General features: G+C 39.6%; 1 protein-coding gene across 6 annotated transcripts in view; it reads left to right on the forward strand.

Annotated features, from left to right (window-relative positions):
• The window catches only part of LOC135935477 (ly6/PLAUR domain-containing protein 6-like), a 120,614-nt gene that overhangs the window by 87,311 nt on the left and 9,764 nt on the right, over positions 1-23,539 (forward strand). For 4 of the 6 annotated variants that reach the window (XM_065477832.1, XM_065477834.1, XM_065477835.1 and 1 more), the window contains 2 exons: positions 2,556-2,592; positions 15,304-15,450. In XM_065477832.1, the coding sequence (XP_065333904.1) occupies positions 15,357-15,450 (94 nt within the window). In that variant the 5' untranslated portion in view covers positions 2,556-2,592; positions 15,304-15,356. Of the gene's footprint in view, positions 1-2,555; positions 2,593-12,671; positions 13,159-15,303; positions 15,451-23,539 lie in introns of those variants that run through there. The other 2 variants (XM_065477837.1, XM_065477836.1) reach the window with 2 other exon arrangements.

Genomic DNA, 23,539 nt, shown 5'->3' on the forward strand with positions numbered 1-23,539 from the left:
GGCGGAAAAAAGCACAGAGTGAAAATATACGCCGACGGCCACTTTGTCTTTTCATTTGGACATCGTAAAAGCAGCGCGGCTGCCTCGCCGGATAATTTCGCAGTGTGCGCGTTGCGCGGGGACAAAAAAGGCGGTGGTGATTCTGCGAAATGAATGAAAAACACAAAACATGCGTGCCATCAGCAGCAGCAGCAGCAACAGCAGCCTCTTTATTAGAGACACGCTGGTCGTTTCCATTCCTTGTATAGAGCACCATACCGCTGTTTACAGTTCAACTCTCGCTGACTCACAGGCAGTATGCCACTCGGCCCGATTAAATGCCGTGGACGATCTCAAAATTGAACATAATTACCAGAAATTGACAGCCGTTTTACCTCCCTGAGTTATGGGTCCAACGAACCGGCCAACGCACCATTTATGGCCCAGAGAAAGCATGATTTACGTGCCTCCTTTGAAACACACGATCACCAAGCCGACGCTTTTTTTGAACTGGATCTGGTTATCATTAAAATTATTATAATGCTGGAGCCATGATATTCAGACGAATTTCTAGGAAGTGTGCAGTAAAATGACTCACGCTAATGGAAATTTTTAACTTGCATAATGACTTATTCAGTAAATTTTCCGTCGAGGTCATCTATAAAATTTACATAAATCCTTGATGCTTGTAGCTGCTGACAGGTTGTGCCACTGTTTCATTTGCAAAACGTTCATTTCTCGTTTGCAGGCGCTAAAAGGTTTAATTTTTATGATCTTATGACTAGGTCTCTGACAAAAGAGTGGACAATTGTCAAAATAAATTGTCCAGAGGTTTTCCGCAGAAGCATATTCGTCCTTTTCTGTAATTGTTTTTACACGAATAGGAAAATATTACAATTAGTTCCATAAAGAATATTTTCCTCCAACAAAAATATTTTCCAATTCAAATCTTACATCGTGAGTAGCCCAAAATATTGCTAAGTGAAAAATTACAAAAAGTTACTACATTTTTAATCTAATATTTCGCATAGGGTTCTATTTTAAAAGTCAATCAAGGTGTAGAAATAGCCATCTTAAGAGAAGTTTATTTTTCCGGGAGAATTCTAGCTCACGATTTTTGTTGTTGAACCTGAAGAATCTAAAAAAAACAAATTAAAATTAAACCAGGCTTCATCCTCGTTTTGTGACAAATTATAAGTCTTAACTTTCACGCAAAAATGTATCCATCGTTAATTTTTCAATTGTTAAAGTCATTTTCATTCTAAAATTTGAATGAAAATTAATATTGTGTCGATCTTGCAAAGATTTGTTCCCTTCTGAGCTTTTAACCTTCTCTACGGTCATATCATGGATTTTAGTGGTAAAAATAACTATCACCTGGAAAAAGCTCGATCATTTTTTTTAGCTTCGAAAATACTAGACTGACAATTGTGTGAACCTTCATTGGTGAACTGATTTCCGATGACAATTTGTTCATTGAATACCCAGACTGCTGAGCATTTTTTGCAGGAGTAACGGTCGCTTCGATCAAGGATTGCAAAAGAGTCAACTTCCCATTAATTTTGAACGGTTTTAATCCATTTGCCTGGAGATGCTGATTATCCGAACGCGAAGCTTAACAACTTTTAAATAGATCACAAAGTTTTACGTCGAGTTTTATAGGATAATAGTTTTAATTAAAGTTTGCTCAATATTTTCAGCGCATTCGAGCGTTCCAATATTGAATGAAACTTTTCTCGCTGCACAAATTCCATTAAATGAAGAATGCACTCAACTGACGCCCGCGCATCTGCTCGGCAGAGTCGGCTTTTTGCAACTGCTTGTGTATGCTCCGCTCGTCATTGTGTTGACGTAAAATTTAATTCCGGCCACTGATTCGTCCACTGCTATGCTGGTAAAACTCATTTTCACGAGCCATTAACCCGCACGGTGCGCACACACTCACAAAAAATGGCTAGCAGCGCAAAAAGCAGTTTGTAAATTGATTTACGACCTGTTGTATGCAAATGTGATAAATTCGGAGTCGTATAATACCGGGCCCCGGCGGCTCCTTGGGAGATATTTTAGACGCGCGATGTGAGTTAATGAACGGCAATTATCCTCTGATAAAATTATAAATCAATTTCGTGCCGCGCGTTCGTAGTGGTTATTAGAAGCAGAGCCACTTCAAAAATCTCTCCGAAAACTCCACTCTCTCGGTGTAATTATTATTCTAGGCGAGCTCAGCGTGTTGATAAATATTTATTAAGTCATACTCGCTGCGCGTAGTCGCGTAATCAATAAAGCCATAAAATTACCACGGAGAGAGAGAGAGAGAAAATTCGTATTTCTTTTTTCTGCTTCAAATATAAATTATACGGCGGACACGCGAAGAATGAGCCACGAAAAGCTAGTTCGTCTCGTTACTGCTGGCGAATCCCGCCCGCGGCTGTTATTTTCCTACTTTCGATAATAGTATTAGCGCGGGCCTGGAATCATTCGGAATCGATCTTTAATTATTTTCCACGCAGGTAATAAAGCGGTCGGCGACCCATCAAAGAAGTGAATTTTGATGCAAATTTTGATCTGTGTTGCAGGGCTGCGGATCTGTCGCTTAATTTATCCAGAGAGAAGGTAAGGGACACGTCTCCCAGTCGGTAATAATTTTCGAATTAAACTCGGTGCTGCTGCTGAGAAAATTGCAAAACTGGTCGCATAAATTTGCAACGTAATCGACGGGTACACGGGAGAGGAGGGAAACGTTGCTGTTCGATTTTCGTTGCTGCTATCAATATTTCCATTATTCATCGGGAAAATTAAGACAATACTGGCGCTGGCTGGTGCGACCGCGGCAGCTGCGTGCGTGGGATTTTTACTCCCAAATTGCAGCCGCGGCCTGATTTGATGGCAGTGGAAACATTGGTAATTGCTGCAAACGGGAGAAAAACAAAACGCAGAGCCGAGACCACCGCAGAGAGAGAGAGAGAGAGAGAGAGAGAGAGAGAGAGAGAGAGAGAGAGAGAGAGAGAGAGAGCTGCCGCTGGGAATCCGTCTCATTGACAGAAAGTAAAAAGCAGGAAGCGGTTGTTAGGATTTTTTCGACCTCTTCAGCCGCGCTAATTGCCGCTTTTTTCCGAAAATTTAGCTGGAAAATCGTAATTGCTCAACCGCAGAGAGGTTTTTCGTATAATTGATTACCGCGTCGTGGCTGAATTTTTTATATAGTCAAAAATGTTGCCGCGCTCGACGCTTTTGACAGCGCGAAAAGATGGATCGCTTCTTCGAGTGGACGGGAAACACGTGTAACGCGTAATTTCGTCAAGTGCTGCCGCGAGAAATGAGTGATCACTGCATTTTTCACATCGATTTCGCGTCAACGTGATCAACGTCACTTTAAGTCTCGTAAAAGCTGCAAGATTAATTTACAAATTGGCTTCATATCCTTTTTTTTGTACTCGAAACGTTTTATTAAATGCATTCTCGCACAGCATGGGGGCGATAATTCTGTTTACCGACTGAAGAAGCAGCGGCCGACGAATTTCTCACTGCACACGAGCCATTAAAAGGAAATTATAGCCTGACACTAAAAGCCCAGCCAGACGTGTTAAGCGAAGAGAGAGAGAGAGAGAGAGAGAGAGAGAGAGAGAGAGAGAGAGAGAGAGAGAGAGAGAGAGAGAGAGAGAGAGAGAGTAAAAAAATCGTCAATTTTCAAAGGTTAATGAACAACAGCCTTTTTTCGAGTTTGGCGGCTGCTTCTCGACTGCACAAATCGTTTTTGCGGCTTTTCGGCAGTGCTAGGGAGAGGAAACAAAAGACCTGTGCAAACTTTAATTTAGCGCACACGTGAGCAGAACAATTTGCTCTAAAACGAGCCAGAATGAGCAGAAGGTGTGTTAAAAAGCTCTTCAGTCGGCAATAACTGCCTGGCGGAATGTCGAGTGCACTTTTCAGCAGCGCCGCGAATAATGTGCGGAGAATAAATGGCCTCGCCAGAGCCATTTCCATTCCGGCCGAGTACTATAACGCAAAATTGTGCGCGAAAATTGAGAAAAATGGCCGTTTCAGCTGCGTTTGCCTTTTCGCTAACAACAAATGAGACGGAAACTGCTGAATTTGGCGGAATTCCTTTTAATGCGCGTGGTGTGGGCCATTAACATCGATTGTCAGTCAGCAGCGGAATTAATTTACAAGCAATTGGCCCGTCGATCAATATCAATCAAGCTGCCATATTCGAAAAACAATCAATGCATGCGACTCACATGCGCGTTCCTCGCGTCAAACTGTGCGTGAAATTGTCTTCCTCTTTCTCCGCCGGTCCATTTGTTAATTTATTCTTTCGGATGTGCAGCGTCATCACTTCTCTATAAAACGCGGCCGCCCGGTTGTCGTGTTTTCACGTCAAGCGTCTGAAACACAACCACTCCCTCGTCCAGCATTATCAAAAAACAATATCAATTTGTGTTTCCATCATCTCAAACATCGGTGTATTGTGTGTTTTAGACTTTTTGAATATCACTGCGTGATTAATTGCGTCTGCCATTATCTCGGACTGGTGCTGAAGCCCATTACATGCTCGCAACTCGCGTGGATTTGTCATTGTACATGCAACGTTTTCCACCTGGCTGCTATTTTTCCCGTGCTTTTTCATCTCGATTATTTATGCCCGCCGATTTATTTATGCAGCAATTCATACATGCGGTTACTTGGAGGAGAGCTAGCTAGCGGTCTCTGAAACCCACACGTTTTTCTTCTTTATTCATTGCATCAGTGCACATACGCGCGCACAAAAGCAGCCCGTCTCTTCTTTTTCCATAGCGGGGGACACGGAATAACCCTTTCCACTGCCGTGGCTTCTTTTTCTCTTCTGTGTCCGGCCGACACTCTTGAATATCTTCACTAAGGCGTGACTGCAGGCAACGGATTTTGTGTGTATTCCGCACGATCTTTTGTGTACCCACGTCGGATTTTGAGTTAAGCTCTTTTTAAGTACCTCACAAATAGATTATTTGAACTACAAACTCATGCTGAACTGTTTCTGATGTTGTGTCCAGAAATACGATAACAACAGCTTAAAAACTGTGTTATTCTTCCATTTTTGTTTTCAAGGTGAAAATTTTATGTTATAATAAGTGAAATAAAAACTGGAATTTTTACACGATCAATAAAAGTCTCTCATCATAGGGGTTTGCAAAATAATCGGTTTTATAACCAATTTTGGAGTTACTTATTTAAATTTTTTAAAACATATTCATGGTTTTCAGCTTTGATGAACTTCTATCGTGTTTCTTTTTCACTAACGCGAATATAAAGGACACAAAGTCATTTTTAATCATTTATACTAAGTAATAAATTTATTATGATGAAACCCTAGCTGGTATAGAAATTTCAAAAAATTTATGTCCGCATTTGATGGTTGGCAAATATAGTCAATGATTTTTCGTAATACGCATATCCCTTTGCATTATATTCGAACTTTCCAGATAAAGCTGAGATATAAAGCATTTTAAGCAAATCAAAATATGAACTAAAATAAAACTAAATCTATGCAATTGTGAGAACATAGACCCTTTAAGAGCAGAGTTTGTTGTTCATTACAAATGATTACAATCTCTACAATTTCCTGAAGCGAAATTGCAGCAATTCACAAAACGGTTCACCAGCTGGACTCTCAATTTGTCAAAATGGTGAATGAGCTTCAATAAACAACAATATTACGTATGCGGCTGTTCAGCAATGCGGTAAATGCGCAGAATATGGGAGTAATCAAGTGCGAATGCCCTTGCCAACCGTTTTTAATGAAAAATACACAGATTACGCGTATTCCAATCGGATTTATCTACCTCTGGAGACAACAATTGCGTTTGTTCGGCGCTTGTGTATGTATGTACAGTATTTATATTGCTTTTACAGCCTGAGAACTGTTGGCGCGCCAAGGAAAAAATAATGCCGAAATAAACGATAAACTTCAGAGGCTCGCGATAAAAACTGAAAAAATATGTGCGCGCCGCTTGAGTGATGGTGACGCAAATGACCCCTAATTCCTCCTGGACACATTTCATCCGCAGTACCTTTGTGCCGCGCGCCATTACACGCTCGATAAAATCTGGTGAGTTTTCGGAAAAGTATCAAGTTTCTTCGGCGACGCACCGCATAAACCGGGGGAAAAAATGCTGCATTCTCGATCGTCGGCGAAGCTTGTTAATGAGAGTGCCAGCCCACGATTGACAGTTGTTGATTTATTTATTTGAAATGCAGGTGTCCGGAATAAATTATCTGCGCTGCGCTTTATTAACGAGACACTTCACACACAACAAGCTCTCAAAATGCATCTTCCTCTGCAGCCGAGAGTGTTTTTTGTAAGGCGAGACGTGTCGAGTGTCATTAAAGGGGATAACTCGAATTAAAACATGTTTTTGTCCTGGCTGCAGTGCAACAACCAGCCAGGAGGATATTAATCAGATGCACTCGCCGCCACAAAAACTCTAGCGGATTAACAGTCTTAATTAACCCTTTTCCAGATTAACATTTTTTGCCCCCGCATACTTAATTAATTTGCGCGTTTTGTGGCAGAAATCGCGCGAATTTGTAGCTTGTTAAAGCGAGAGAGGCTGTGACGGCCCTTTAATCAGATTAATGAGATGTGTGTGCGTCAAAAACAAGTCGCCGAGTGTTGCAATAGCAGCAGGCATCTCTCTCTCTCTCTCTCTCTCTCTCTCTCTCTCTCTCTCTCTCTCTCTCTCTCTTTTGCTCTCAAGTCAGCAGCCGCACAGAGAAGGAGATAAAAATAATGTCCAACACGAGCGCACCTCTTGGGGGTCTGCAGCGCAGAAAAATGACTCGAGAATGAGGAGTTGATTGGCGCTGAATACAAAAAGGCCGAGCAACCGACTCACTAATGAGCATCACACGCGATTTTTCATTTTGATCAAAAGTTGACTCCATGAGTAGCAAACAGAACGTCGTGTTAATTGCGTTTTTAAATAATTTATTTGTTTGAAAATTAAAAAATCAAAAAGATTTAGTGCCACTCAGTTTTACGGTTGGTACAGGCTTAAAAATAATTTTGTTTACCTTTAAATCGAACCTATTTATCACATTCCAATACCAATAAAAATAAAGCAAAATATTCATTCTAGACAGACGCAGCATGGATATATTTAAATATAATATCTTCTTTAATAATTTTCTTCACGCTAGAAAACAAACCGCACCGATATAATACAGCAATAATTCTGTTTTCCACAGGATATATCTCGGCAACAATTTCGAACTGACTTTTGTTTCTCTCTGGATAAGAATCTAATTACGGAGAGAGCGAGCAGCGACCCCGGCAATCACAAAATAGCAACTTTTACGATCGCGAAACTGCGATCCATAATTCGGGAGCGAGGGTGAGCATCCACAGGCTACGTGAAGGATCGATCCACATTTTATGACACCATGTGTACCATTTCCGACTTTATATACTTTTCTCTGTTGCAAGGGGATATTTTTCCTTTCTCTGTCTCGTGTAGCCAATGCCCAACGAATCATTTTGCTTAAAAAATGTTATTTTAAATTGTAAATTTTTCATTCAGGCTTTCGGTCCATTTAATTTTTTGTAATCAGTTCAAATTTTTAAATATCTCGTCAATTCAAATCAATATAATTTTGTATTAACTCTTAATAACCCAGCAATTATCACTCTAAAGTTAAGAAATATGTAACTGCAAAATTTTTAGAGTTCTTTCCACCCGCAGTATTTTAATTTTCTTGACCATAATTATGCCTGCATTGCCATGCTGTGTGATAGACGGTAATAGAGCCATCACTTACGCATCAGGCGTCGTGAACTTTTATGAGGCTGTTTTCTAGGGGCGTGCTCTCAAAAAACAGCGCTTTGTTAGTGTTTGCTCTGGCGATTTTCCACCGCGTCGCCTGAATTCTATTTCTGTGGGCCACCTTTTTGCACACAAAGACGCGGTGTATTAATTTTTATTTTGTTATTGCCTTGGTGGCTGCTTTTTACCGTCGCACATTGCATTCCGCGCCACGCACACGGCTGATAAAAACGCAGAACTCAGCGACGAGGAATTCCGATTACAAAAAGTTCCCGCGAATTAAGCGCAAATTTTACGACCTGCCGCCGCCGGTCGCGCGCGGCGAGCTTAATTTCTTCGTCTTTGCGCGTCTTGGGTGGGACTTTTTAATTCAGGTTTATCAGCGCACGTTCACTTTCAAGGATGAATTTCTTCTTCTCGCACGCAAAAAGCTGCCCTGGCCATTTTCAGCCGCCGGAATCCGACTGGGCCGCGCGAATTCCCACTATTTGCATAAATTCGGCAGTTAGTAAACACGGCGGAATGAATTGTTTTAAGTGCTTCTCGAACGAAAAATATCTTGAGCTGCAGCTCGCTGACTTTAATTGCCTCTCGCGTACGCTAATTAGCGTAATAAGTCCTGGCTTTTGACGCAAATAATTGGGTTTCGTTGCATTCTCGGCTGCATTTAAAACTTATTTGAAACGAACAATGACAGCACACTTTCAAAATGCCTCTGTAATTGCGGAGAATTAACTATTCTGGTCACACGTTGCAATGAGGATAGTTCGTTTTTTATAATTTTTATTCAATTCATTTGAAACTTCACAACAATAATTAAATATAATTGTTGGAAAATATGGAGGGAATTTCCAGCTTTCTCTTTAGTCATGATTCGAATTATTTGAACCGAAAACCAAGCCCCGTCAACAATGGAGTGATAATTGCTGAAAGTGGCTGCACAAGCGAAATTCACGAGCGAGACCTAAACTGCCGCGCTACCCGAATTTCGAACGCTGACAAAGCCGATTTAGACTAAGCCCTTGCTGTGTTGCTTGTTGCATCCTACATGCGAGAAGTATGTATAGCCGGTGTACACATCGGATTGCTGTCCATTTCATTGTTTGTCACACCGGTGTGCCGCGCGATGATAAATTTCCGCCAGCAAAAAGTTGAAAAAAGCTGATTATGCAACAAACTTTGTTGCAGCTGATTGATGCGGATTTTCGCCTCTCTGGCAAAAGCTGTTTGTAATCGCACAGCTTAGCAGCAGCTGTTGTGCCTGGGATATCAAATTTTTATGAAGTATTATCTAGCATCAAATCTAACTCCTGGGGAAATAGTATTATAATATCTAAATTTTAAAAGAGTATATCGAATAAAATCAAATGATTAGGTGGTTGTATATATATATATATAGGTTGTTTGCTCTTGGCCTGCTAATAATTTGGCAGTCTTAGTGGAAAACGGACGTGAAATTTAAGTAGACCCCTTCTCATAGTTGACTGGCTATGGCTATATTTGATCGTAATATTCTTTTGACAATTGACAAATTGGCATAGTACAATTCACCATTTTCTTAAGCCCCTTGGTGTTCAAAGCCACCAAAAATTGCATCATACTAGTTGATTAAGAATTTAATAAGTCACTTATTTTCACGGCAAGTTCAGGCTTAACCTTGCCAAAATGCATGTTACACTTAAAAAAGATTCATTTTGATGTTCTGATAGTAAAAATCAGTCATGCCAATCGCCGTAGATATAAGTCGGCAAATATTTTGTGTTTTAAATCATTGATTTTACGTTTCTACAGAGATGGCTTGAAGAGATTTTTGGTTAGGGCTCATCAAAAGAAATAATCTCCAGTACAGATTGCACCACAGCAGGATTGAGTTCCAAATCGCAACGGAAAAGCCTTAAATCTGAAGTATTTGGTGGCGTTATCTGTCACTAAACGAATAACACGGTATACGAAAATTATACAATTTTCCTGACAAATCGTTCTTAGGAGATGGCAGGTAAATGAGTAATTAGTATGACGCGTGTTTGCAGTATACGCAATCTCTTCAATACTGCTCTCTAAACGGCCTAGTTCATTGCCTGGCCGATAGTGGCGACACAAGCAACAAGAATTTAGTTTCTCAAATAATCCTTGTGGCTTTTCCAGACTTCAAACTTACAGCGAGGAGGTACCGGAAACTTGTCTTATTGAGTAAGAAAGTCATGAAGATAATCAGCTACCTTCTCTAGCTTGGCAAAGTTGTTCAATTATACTGTCATACTGCAGTATACCGCGTTGATTTGCAGCGAACTGTGCAAAGTTACAGGACGGGCAGAAGGGTGATAAGTTTCAAGAGCCAATATTTGATTATACGTGACATTATATAGGTACTGCTGACGAATGTGTTGGCTGTCGCTGCTGATCTCTTAATTATTCGTGCCAACTCCTCCGCACTCCGTCCACTCGTTGCTTGGCACCGCTGAATATTTATGAGCTCAGAATTAGATTGCAAATTTCATCTCTCGCTACTTTCCTCACTCAGTCGAGGCGCTTTTCCGTCTAAAATTTTTTACGACTGCGTGTGTCAAGTCAGGAGGAAATTTAATTGAGACGATTGCCGTGCGAAATGATGCTTCATCACGAAAAAATCATTATGTTCAGTATCAAAAAATTGAATCAACTCGAGCCCATTACGTGCCGACAGAGAAATAATGAGCGATTGTTGAAGGTCATTAATCAGAGAATTGATCCGTTTATTGCGTTTTATTTGGAATAAGAGTGCCAGCCACTCGTATTTTTTTCTCCCTTTCTATTCCACCCGGAGAGCGTCGTCTCGTTACTCCCAGAAAGGCAATTAGATGATGAGGCGATGCTATTTGCAGCAAATTGGATCAAAAAGAATAGCACGCCTTTTGTTTATAACACATATATCCATCAACATTTTCAACTTTATCGCAAAATATATATGAAGCACCTATATAGCTCGAAATGTTCATGGAGCAGGGCTTCCATTTCAAAATTATGAAGCGTAATTACTGTTTTTATTCAATAACATACTGCTTTTTAGAAGAGGAAAGAACAGATTTATTTCAAAGATGTCAGCCTCGAGTTATGTTTTTTATTCAATTTTTCCGCTAATCAGTCCGCAGCACCCATAAATCATGCATTTGTGTTCGGTGCACGAAACCAGTAATTTTAAAAAGGAACAAATTTTAATGTTTTAATCTCCATCGGTCTGCAGGACAGATGTAATTTAAACAACGAGTAATTACACATTTTCGTGATTAAAAATTCATAAGGTCCAAAATTCTCATGGCATCAGGGACGAGCCTCGAATCTCGTCAGCAAACTCGATCTAATCGACCTTCTTTTATAAAGCCGAAGGAGGCTCCTGCAAATTAACACTCGTAAAATTTTATTGTCGCTGCGTCGATGTATAGCCGATATAGCCTGGCCAAGCGCTCGGTAATTGCGTTTTGGCAAGAAAAAGCATCAGAGAAGCAGACCACGTCCGAGCGCCGCTTATGTGCCGAATGTTTTTGTGCAATACTCGGAAACGTATGCAAATCGGCTGGAATTTGAATCGCATACACACGCGAATACACCCTACGTGATTAGAATGAGCGGTAATTTCGGTGCTGTTTTCCACGAGAAAGCTGCTCTTTCTGGGCTGCTGGGCACGTCACTCGCGGAGCGCACGTTCGTTCGTCATGTAACGTAAAATACGCGACTCCTTTTTAATCCGGCGCTGCTCTCGGGGCGTGCAGCGGATGCGACAAAATATCCATCCTCGTGCCCACGCGCTCGCTCTCCGTCTCTCGTCTAAAAAGAAAACTGCCGTCCGACAACATAATTCGCTGTTCCTCTCGGTCGGATTCAATTAGCCGCCTTGTTACAGACATATTTTGCCAACCTGTTGCCAGATTAAAATGCTTTTGATTCACTCTTGTAGAAAGGAAAGAATTATTATACATTGCAAGATTTATAGGTTAATATTTTCTTGCCATCTTGGTGAATTTCTTGTAAAAAAGATTATAATGAACAAAATTATCAATATAAAATGCTCAATTTCTTTTTGTGTATTTTGTGCAAACCAGATTATTGATTTTTTTCCTGCGATCGCTATGATGTTAGAACCACAAATTGTGCGGTTTAATTTACGCATTTTAAAAATTGAATATTTTTAATTCATTCCACTAAACAAGTAAATCAGTATTTTCATCTGGATCTGAGCTGAAAATCTCTGAAAAATTAAAAATAATAGGAATTCCTTCGCTTCGTCCTGCCTTTGTTTAAATTTTCTGGGGAAACAAGCCCCCATTTTAAAATTTGAATTTTGGTAAAAAGGATATTATAAAAGATATTCAGGTGAACGCGGATGGTTTTCAAATTAAAAAATAGCAAAAATTTCGAAGAAATCAAACAAATTTCCAAAGAGTAACTCTTAATTGGAAATCGATTGCTATTTTATCGAACGTTTTGAGTAGAAAAGAAACAAGCGGATATTTCGCTAATAGTATTTGGCTAAATAAATGAAATAATGTTGAATATTTAGAAACTGATTAATTACCGTTTATTCTCTTCAAAATTTAGTGCTAACAAATCATTTTGAGCTAACGCACTAACTAAAATTATGGTCCATTTTAAAGAAAATTCGATTTAAGCACATCTCTAATTCTCTTTTGATGAATCTCGAAACAGTTTTCCAATGTAGTTAGTTTATGTCTTCAAGTTTTTTTTACTATTATTCCAAATAATAACTAGACTAAAATTATGCTATGTGACCCTTTTTAAATTTTATAAACAAGCATTATGAAAAATAAAAATCCAAATCATTTGGTAAGCAAATTTTTTATTAATTTTTTATGCTTGACAATGTGCTTGAAGCATTCCATATTATATGATGCCTCTTTGGAATGGTTAGTTTTAAACTACGGATGATCAAGCCTTTTTAGCACATTTTAAAAACTATCTCATGCCATTATTTTTGCCCAATTTCGCGCGAGACGCATTAATGTAATTTGCATAAGTACGTTTACATATTATGGCAGCCGCGTCCAAAAACAAGCAAACTGGCTGCGATTAAAGTGGACCTCTCGTCGTACTTAAGCTAGTAGCTGCTGGCAGGAGGAAATTAGTTGCCAGAGCAGCAGACTCGTCCGTCGGTCGGATACTTTTTGCGTCCAGCGAGCCCACTCGGCGCGGCGCGAGGAGAAGTGGATGGTGTGTAGTGGGAGTCGCGCCGCACACCTGTGTACCTGCTTTTCGCGGTCCGTCAGTCAGTCGATGGGGTCGGCGCGGCACGGTCGGTGCCCGTCAATTGTGCGGCGCCGAGACATGTCGAAAAGTGCGTGAAAAGTGGCCTCCCGAAGAGGAACGAGACGAGTGGTCCTTCATGAAGGTAATTTGCCCTTCCTGAACAGAACTGCTGCGACAGCGTGCGTGCTTGAGAGCAGTTTTTGATCAGATGCTTGACGTTGGTCTCATTTCTTGAGAGTCTTTACAGTTATTTAAAAATTAAGGCTGATAATTTTGAACCGAGGATTTTTTAAAAAAGGCAAAGGTAATTTTTTAGCCAAAATATTATGTATTAATAATATATATATATATTTTAATATTCAGTGAGCTAACAATGTTTCCATTGCAAAATTTTACAGATTTTTGTGTAAATTTTATTTATTTATGTTTTATGATACTTTTAGGTATCAATTAAATAATATAAATTGCAAATTTAATTTGAAATTAAAGCTAGTGGGTACATCGGCTGGAAATTTACTTTTTGCATTAAACACTGTTATTGAAAAGTTATATTGCAGTAAAATAATTATTTAAATCAGTATCAAATTTCTTAAATTCAATATCATTATACAGAAATGATTTAATATATAGTTAATTCAAAAATTTATGATAAATTTTGCTCTATATTTATAGTATTGTAAAATTAAACAAACAAAAATATCTTAACGTTTAATACACATTAAGACGTAGCATGGATTGCTGTAATCGATTTTTGTGTCAAGGAAATATTTTGGCAGTGAAACTGCTGGACCGAATTGACGCAGGTTGTGCCGAGTTTAGCGAGAAAAGTGGCTGCTGCGGCTGCCTGCTGCTACTGGAAGGAAAATCCATTTTCACTTGAGTGGCGATCGTATAAATTTTCGGCCAATGCAATCGCCGACAGCTAGAGCACTCGGAGCGCACTGAGCCTGTACAAATTTGATTTCACCAACGGCTCCGGCTTGGAAACTCGATCTCTAAAATAATGCGGTGCTCGCTGCAATATTTCGGCCATCATTTGGACCAAAGCCCTGGCTGCGGCAATGATATATCGGGTATCGTACGCACAGCCTCGCTATTCTCGGCGGAAAATGCTCACGCAGGAAGGCAGAATTCTTTCTCTTCTCCACTGGCAGGCGGATTTTCAAGCAAACTTTTTGCAACTTCCACCTCATCTCTCCCGTCGCTCCCCTTTGTTTATTCATTGCTTTTGTGGGGCTCGCTTTTAACGCCTTGCTGATTATGGTAATTGGTACAGGAACGAAATTGTGTCATTATAAAATTTAAGTAAGAGAAAAATGCATCATATTTAAATTTCGTCGTAACTTACAAAAATGTGTTCTGAAAATCATAATTAATAGTTGAACATCGAATTATTGTGGCACAACATCAAAAAATCATGCTTATTGAATTAAAATATTTTAAGTAATTTTCAGCATGGAACGCATGCACCAATATGGTACAAGACTGATTGAACTTACACCTGTATCAGAACTAACGATTACTAATAAATGTTGTGCTCCAACTTTTAATTTTGTACTACAAAAATTGTAGCCACCACGTGATTTTAAAGAACTTAGTGACAAAAACGTGTTAAGAGAAAGATAAAAATCTATTTTTTGGTTTTTGTGTAGACTCAAGACTACATTTTTATGCATTTTTGTTACGTGATAGAAGAATCGAGTTTCAACGTGCTGGACTTCAAACATACTAAAAAATGAATACTTCTTTTATCAATAATAAAAAAATATCTCTCGAATTGATTTCGGGGAAACATCACTTGTATAAAAAAAGCTAATCAAAGGTCCTTTTTACTCTTAAAATCCTCTTTTTGTTTACTTAAAGAATTCCTAATTAGCTGTCAGCTATTTCTACGAAATAAAAGTTTTTATTTCTAAAATATTCATCGTTACAATTATATATTTATACCTGTCTTCCCTGTTGCGCTTTATACTTGTTTCTCACTGCTCGCGTGTTCTCTTATTTTACGCGGACCAGACGAAAGCGAGAAATTTTCAAAGCGATCGACCGTGGTGCCCAGAGGGCTTTGCGCGAGTAGCTTTTTTATTATATTATTTATTTGAGCACGACTCTTAGCGCGTTGATGTGCACGGAATCCAGACTGAAAACCAATTAGTCAAGCCTGCTTTGGCGAAAAGGGCGGCTGCTCTCTGCGCACTATGCCTGCGTCAAATTTACTGACCAGTTTACGCTCTTCTCGGAATCACCGCTGATATTTCGCTGAATTCAAATTGTTTTTGTGTTGCAGTGAAATCTGTGTGTTGGATGCGGCGGGCGTGAAGTCGCAGCAGCAGCCGCGTGATGCCCGTGCGTTTCTGCCTGCTCATGCTGGCCACATTCACCACCGTCCTCTCCAAGGCCTCCTTCTACTCGCAAGACCCGAGCACCGAATTCTGTAAGTACTGTACCTGCTCTCGTAAACTAATGATTATGTGCTCTATATTTGCCTGGGATGCTATTTTCCAAGCTCCCCACCGAATTTATTAGCAATCAATCGAATCTTTACATATAGATTAAAAGCTGGTATATTGTTTTCATTTTTCCAAGAAAAATCTAGAGAAAAATACACGATACTTTAGGTTTTTTTTTTTATCAAATTCCTGTCTTTCGTCAAATAGAAATTGTTTGTGCGTTTGAAGAAAGCCTGCCCTGTAGTAAAAAAATGCGAGTAAATTGCAATTTATGCTTGATTTCATAAAAAGCATAATATGACAAATTCAAACGATTATATTGTGAATTAAATATATTTTGTCAATGGTCGGAAGACAAAATTTGCATGAGGACTGGCAACCACAGCGATATTTAAAGTACGGAAATCAATCTTTACTTGTAGATGGCTTCATACAAAATTATTTAACAAAATATTAATTTTTTCGGGTTTTTAAGGGACAATTTTGGAAAACTTTAAAACCACAGTATCTCCTCTCACCGTGGTGAAATTTCAAAGATATCTGTTCTTTGGATTCTTCTCGCCGAGCCAGCCGGGTCGAACTGATACCAAATTTTATGTCTTAGGTTTTTGCTATTAATTTTGGAAATGATCTCAGGATTTTGGAACTTTTAAAACACGCTTAAAACTTGTCCCATAACATGAGTAAACTTGTGTGAAAATTTTAGAATAGCGTTTATTTTCGTTTTCGAGAAATAACGCTTCAAAACTCGAAAAGAAACGATCTTTCGATTTATCCGTGTTTTGCAGGTATTATCAACTCCCAATCTCGGGTTCTAACATTCAAAATCGTAAACATTGCACACCGTTAGACTCGTCTCGACCTCCTCTGACCAGTTGAAGTGTTTAGGGGGTGCTCAACCCCTTAATTGATATATTTCAACCCATTCGAAAAAATGCAAACCTTTTTTGGAGTGGCTATGGGTAGTTGAAACAAGTTTTAAGCCTTAATTGAAGGAGAATTCTGAGTTATATTCATTTTTATAGGGTAGTTGAAAGATTTATTTATTTATTTTGAAAGCAAATGGACATACATTTTTTTCTAGTATTCCAAGACTGAACGAAAAAATCAATTAATTATGTTTTAAACCCCTAAATTTGACCCCATAATTCTACAACGGTGCCCACTAAACCTATTTACATCGTGCAATAACGGTGGTTTTAGCGTCATATTTAAAAATAAAATTCCGCTCCAATTTTCATAGCGTGCTCTTGAAATAAATTTTTATTGTTGCGACGTGATGTTGGTTCTTCATCAATTTAGAGCAAAATGCAAAATTTCTGTGTCCAAACCCTGAAGCCACGTGCTCGACGGCACGCACAAAGTACAAACAAACACTGGCAAATATTTTAGCACCCATTTTTTATTCCAGCCGCGAAATGCGAGTTCTTCAAGCGCAAAAGGGGCCGGCCATATATACAGACGCACGCTTGGCCGGCAGGTGGAAAACACGCTGTGTGCGTCTTTGTTAAGGCCACAAACGCTGGCGGTGAATCACGTTCCGGAATGGGAGGCATGTGTGGTGGTAGGCAAGCCGCTCGACACGCCAGAGACGCAGGTTGCGTGCCGTGCGAAAAATGAAGACGCGCTGCTGCTGCTACTTTAACGCGGGTGTTGCAACGCAAATTTCTCTTTGTTCCGGCGGAGAGTGGAAATCGCCTTTGATCCCTCTTCCTCCCTCTCGGCTCCGAGCTGCAAAATCAGCGATTCTGTCGATGCAAATGCTTTGGCTCGTTTGACGGACCGGGGATGAATAAAACATTGGGCGAAATATAAAAATGCTCGGGCCTGTTTGGTATGTATTGACGCAGGGTTTTCTTTTTATTCTCGGCAACAAGGCCTGCAGAGGTATAAATGAGCCGTTCGAAACAAAGCCAGCAGACGTGAATGGCACGTATTTTGCGAGCGGCGAAAAAATGGAAAAGCTGGTTGCCGAGTGAAAAAGCTGCTGCTTTTGCCGCGTGTTTTGTAATTCCGACGCCGGCACAAAAACAACTGACGGCCTGCCACTTTTTTGCTCCGCCGAAATTAAAACATTTCCGACACATACTATTTGACGTATTGGTGTTGATGGATGAAAAAAAAACAGGTTAAAAATCAGGGAGTGGATTCTAAGTTCAAATCTTTCATTTAAAAATTCCCTTTAATTTATCTATTGAACATTTTCATATAATTTTTATTTCTTTTTTAAGAAAAATATAACACTATATCCGTTGCATATTAACGTCTGCATTAAAATTGAGATGATTTAACTCATTTTATATTTTATTTAGAAATTGCATTATTTTTTATTTTTTTAAATATTTATATATAATTAAAAACTCAGACAATAGTTTAACATTGAACCCTAAAAATTGATGTAGAGAAAATGAAATTAAAATTAAAAAACAAAATATTTAATTTTAATTCAGATTATTCATTAAGTTTAGCACGGATAATTACAGGGGAATTATAATATTATATATTTTTAATTAAATACACTCTAATTAAAATCGAGATAAATCCATCAAAATCAAATAAATTCTACTTACAAGAAACAATTAAATTTCGCTCTATAATTTCTGCCTCTGCACGTTCATTGCGATGGTTCGTGTGTTGTCTCCAAAGCTCTCGCCCAGCCTAACCAGCTGTCTATGAATTTTGCCACTGATATACGTATGTGTGCTCACATCATGCCGGGGTGTTGTGATTTAAACGCGGTGTGTGTTGCTGCTGCTGCAGAAGCGAAATTTCCTGTGCGTGAGAGCAGCACGCGCGCATCCGAGGATAACGGTTTGCTCCTCTTGTGTTCCAGCAGCGACCGACGGTGTAGTTTCGTCCGCCGCCCCGTTTTCAATTCTCGTGAATCAAGGCGAGAGTTGCAGGCGAGCCCCAGATGAATGCAAGGGAAATTGCGAGTGTACCTGCCCCTTGAAAAGACGATCGCTCCGCTCGAACGGGCTTTAACCAAATGATGAACGGCTGTGACGAAGCGAAAATTTTGAATTTCGTTAGCCTAAAACCTCAACTCGTTAGCTAACATGGAGATTTCACCTTTAAATCCGTAACTTCTGGTGATTTTTGCCAATCTTTGATAGTGTTTGATACAAGATGACAATTTGCGAAAGGAATAGTTCCCGTTATTTATGCTACGCCTTCGTAGTTTAAAATTAAAATTTTTAATTTTAATTTAATTTCCTTTATTTGTATTACACAGCGGTACAAAAATTGAACAAATCTTAAACCATATTTTCTTGGAAAAGTGGTCAAAATTAAATAAACTTTAGCCGGAAACAGGCATTGGCCAAACGGATTTTCAGGGAAGTTGAGTAGAGGAAAACATGTTACCGAATATTTAGAAAATTGCAAATTAAATAAGCTAATTATATTAAATCAATTTGCAAAAAGTTTATGGTCATTATAGGGTTACAAGAAATCCCCTTTCAATATTCCGCTCTTTTTTATCCCTACTGGGTAAAATCAGCAGTTCTCTCTTCCCTTTTAGTAGCAATCGCTGAGCCGACGCAACGTTAATGAGATCACGCTCCGACATAATGTAACTGAACGCAAATTGCATCACACTGCTTGCTCTCTCTAAACAAATCACGTTAGGCCTTACCAGGAATGCGAAAGAAAAAGAAATGAGATGAAAGCAACGCGCGACTCGAGATTGCTTTTGACGCACTCTCTTGCGTAAAAGGGGCGTCTTCAAATTTTAATGAGCTCCTCACGGGGTGACAGCTACCAATCGCGAAACGCATGACAGCAATTTGAGACTTTTTCTTCACGAGGAAAAGAGTGTCCTGAGTGCCTCTACATGTACAAAGTAGAGCAGAACAACAATGGCTTCGACTTTGTGTTTGAAATAGAAAATATTGCAAGCGTAAGGAAATGAATTTAAATAATATTTGAAATGCTTAATTTAAAGGTCAGGGATGTCCCAAACAAAATAATTTCAAAAGTACTAACCCAAATATTGGTTGGTTTCCATAGGAGCTATTGATGCCGGATAACCGTTAAGTCATTAATTATCAGACTTAAACTAAGTTTATTTTACACTGTTTGTTAGAATTTCTTTTGTTGCTTAAGTCTCAGCAGCCTTAGCTCCTTAACCGGGTAAATTATGCTGCAAAGCAGCCTCAAAGATTATGACGTCACAAAATGCACTTGCAGCTATATTTATCCTCACTTATTTACTGAATAAATATATAATATTAGTGTTTTACTTAAAATCAATTTGTAGAAAACTATTTTGGTTGAAATATTTGGAATTCAACCTGTTCCCCTTTACAGGTCCCGAATATAGCTCATAGTCCAACAATTTTATACATATTACTGTTAAGCATTACCAACGTTGTGCGAAAACCTATTGGACCGTATTCTCTTTTGACACTGCACACAAAATCGATTTCTGTGTGTGCCACTGGGCGGAAAGAGAATTACTACGCTTTCGGCGATGTTTAATATGCAGATCGATTGATACAAACGACCAAAAGCAGCAGACGCGGAGCACATACAAACAATAAATCCATCTGCCAGGCAATTATTAAATACATAATCGCGGTGGTGCTGCAGAGACTAATTGCACTTGGCACTGCCATGGTAATTTATGCAGCGAGAGATTAATAATACGGCCGTTTCCATTCGCCATTGTAATCATTGCGACGGTTTGCTTTTTATTTCGCCCGCGTGCATATGTGTGCACCGGCTGGCTGCACTGACAATGAGCGCTCTACTACTCGCAAAAGTCCCCGTGTGCAGCTGGGAATTATCATTGTTGCGAAGCGAGGCCACTCGGACCATAAATTCGTGTCGCCAACGTTTGAGGCCGCAAAACCGGACCGACATGATTTGTGCAAATTGTCGTGCAGCCGCGACCGCTGCGGAAATCGTGATGGAATTAAAATTTTGCAGCCACCGCGATGACCAGAATATTTCTCATTTTTTAATTTGATGAAGGTGAAAGCTATTTTTCTAACGTTGCTTCTACATAATTATTTTTTAAATAAATCCTCATGGAATTGATCCTGAGAAAAAAATTGATAAATTTGACCATTTTGAATCTTCTTTAACGTGAAGCACCAACTATTCACAAATAAATCTCCTTTTAGGCACTTCATACCAATCATATTTAACTCTGCAGTGCCTCCCTAGGGCTTCATCTGCCATTTCGGTTCGTACCCCGACCTGTAATCCGGAGCCTCCGTCACTCCAATCAGCCACACAATCTATTTTCAGGAAGAGCCTCATCATTTTTGCCACATAAAAAGAGAAATTAAAAAACACTGGCAACTCTTTTCATTCCCCAGAGTGAAACCAGCACGAATGAAATTAATTAAACGGCAGAACAAAAAAGGCAGCATAGCCACGGCGGAGCAGTGTTCATAAATTACTCGTATTTGGAGGCAACACACGGGCCAAAAAACGACAGCCCGCGGGGTGCCTGCACGGTATCTGCTCGTGGCCCACTTTTGAAAAGGGTGCAACCGACGAGCCACTGCAGCCCGTGATGCACACACGGGCGGAAATTTTTCATCTGCCTCGCGTCCGACCGAGAGTGGATTTATATCTGAGCCCTCTGTCAGGTCGTTTGCATAATTGGCAAGCTGGAAAACGGACCGGCTCGACTAAAGCTACGAGAGAGAGCACACATTGCGCATTTGCATCGCCTCCAGACCGATCGTCTGCTGCTTTTTTTCGTAATATCACCCTCGTCTGGAGGTGTTGGCCTCTTTCCTCGAGCTGCCACTCACGCACCATCGGCGGGAAAAAATAAATCCCCCAGAGTGGAGCTATCGGAAAGTAGGACGGAAAAGTGTATTTTGCTCTTTCGAAAGTCGAGGAATTTTCTAAATTAATTAATTATGTAACCCATGATATACATTAATTTGGTAGTTTTACGTCTTCCAGTCTTCAAACCTGGGGCTGTGTAGTGCCTGCCAATACGTGTTTTTACAGCTATCGTTTTGTGTCATTGAGAACAGAAATTTTGGAGATTTTAATGAGCCTTATAATAATTGCTGTACCAAATTATTAATGATTACAAGGTTTCAATTCAATGCTAATTGAGTAAGACATGATCAAAAATTAAAAGGACACGTTGAAGTGGTAAAAATTCATTTGTTTGTAAATGGACCATCACTTAAATTTTGAAATTGTGCTCTTTGCGAAACGCATTATAAAACCTTTTAAAACATGGCCGCTCATAGAGTAGATCAGGCGTAAGAATTACGAACTAACAATTAAACTTAAATTTCTTTCCTTGATTTAAAAAAAGAGGAACAATCGACAGTGAAAAACAGGTTGAGCGATGCGCAATTTTTGCTTCCCTGGGGGCAGGGAAGATCTATGAATATCAGATGTGGGCAGTTTCTCTCTCTCTCTCTCTCTCTCTCTCTCTCTCTCTCTCTCTCTCTCTCTTTCTTTCTCTCGTATTTTGATTTAATTTTCACCTGTTATGATTGTTTTATCATAAATTAACTTTCACGTGGTGATTCTGGAGGCAGCCATTATGCTCAACCCGTTTGGGTGACGGCGCTGTGGATTGAACAAAAATAAATGTTTACTAGATTTCTACGGATAGCAAATATAATATAAAATATTTTAAATATTATATAATAGCTAAAATATTCTACTTTGTACACTTTTTCGATCATCCATATACACGTTGATTAATCATCAGCCTTAACTCAAAAATTATCGTAGGCTCCATCAGCTACGTCTTTGGTTCAATCAGGGTCACCATAACTCATTCAAATTCAACGAGTCTGCCCGAAAAAAAGCGCAGGTTTGTTTGCTTTGAAACTCGGGAATGCTTCTCACGCGCGCTGAGCGATGCAAATTTATAGCTGCTTTGATTCCCGTTGAAAACGGCAGACGCGGCAGCAATCAAGAAGCGCTTAAAACATCAGCGAGCGCCCAACAAGGTGTAATTTATGTCAAAACAAACTGCCGAGAAAGAGAGAGGATCGGGTCGCTGCCGCCGCTGCCGTCGCCAAGCTTGCTTTTATCTCGGGGCCGAGGGAGAAAGAGGATCTCTCGGAGAAAAGTTGTCACCGGCAGCGAGCGCTGTTTGATCTCTTATCATATGTTGGCTCCTTTTGATCTGGCTATGGCTTTTATAGCTGCTGCTCGCCAAGAAGAATTTCTCCGTGTGTGGGAACGTCGGTAGAATCCCACCGCGGCTGTTAATACCCAAATTACCCGGCTGGTGATTTTACGACGCGTTTCGCCAGCACCTCCGAGACCCGCCCGTGCAGCGATTTATTGCGCGCGTCGGGCCCGAAACTCGGCCCTTTAATATTTCATCTAATTAGCCCCAAGGGCGCCGGCCGAGAGCGCCGGATGCACATCCACTCGGCGCAAGTTTTGCGCTAATTACGCCGCACTTAACTATTCTTTTTGCTCTTGCTCGCCGCTCTTTGCTAATTCAAGTACACGAGCTAGCTTTTCGCCGGTGCTCATTACAAATCCCAGGCTTCATGGAAATGAAGTGAAGGAGATTTCCAGCTTTTGAATTTCGCTCTTTACCTCCCAGACTTTTACGTCATATAAATTCTTAGAATGCTTAAAGCGGACTCATTTCACTAGCCCTTCAGTCTGTAAATCTTTACAGGGAATTTGGAAATATAATTTTACCTTTTTGAAAATCTGGTCAGTTCCCTTGAAGCTACAAATAGTAATCTTCATTACTCTTAAATATTTTTGGCTTCAGTTCGAAGCCCTACTTCATGAACAAAAATCAATTGTTCTAAAATATGAAAATTTCCACACATTTCGATTGTCAGATAATATACATGAGTAAAAATTTGTAAGGGAATTAAGTGATACATAGTAAAAGCAAATACTTTAAACTCGGTTTTAATAATTTGCCTCCAGAATTTTTTTTTAAACCTGGATGATGGCTTCCGTGTGGCTTTAGAATAAATCAAGAATTAAAAATTCTCATTTATGACAAAATAAGATTTTTTTGCTGTTGCCATTTTACATTATTGTCAGATTAAATTTACAAGTACCGAGTTTCCTATTTCACACGTATCTTGTTGAAATATCGTG

Source organism: Cloeon dipterum, chromosome 2 (assembly GCF_949628265.1).
Source record: "Cloeon dipterum chromosome 2, ieCloDipt1.1, whole genome shotgun sequence".
NCBI classification, from domain to species: Eukaryota; Metazoa; Arthropoda; class Insecta; order Ephemeroptera; family Baetidae; genus Cloeon; species Cloeon dipterum.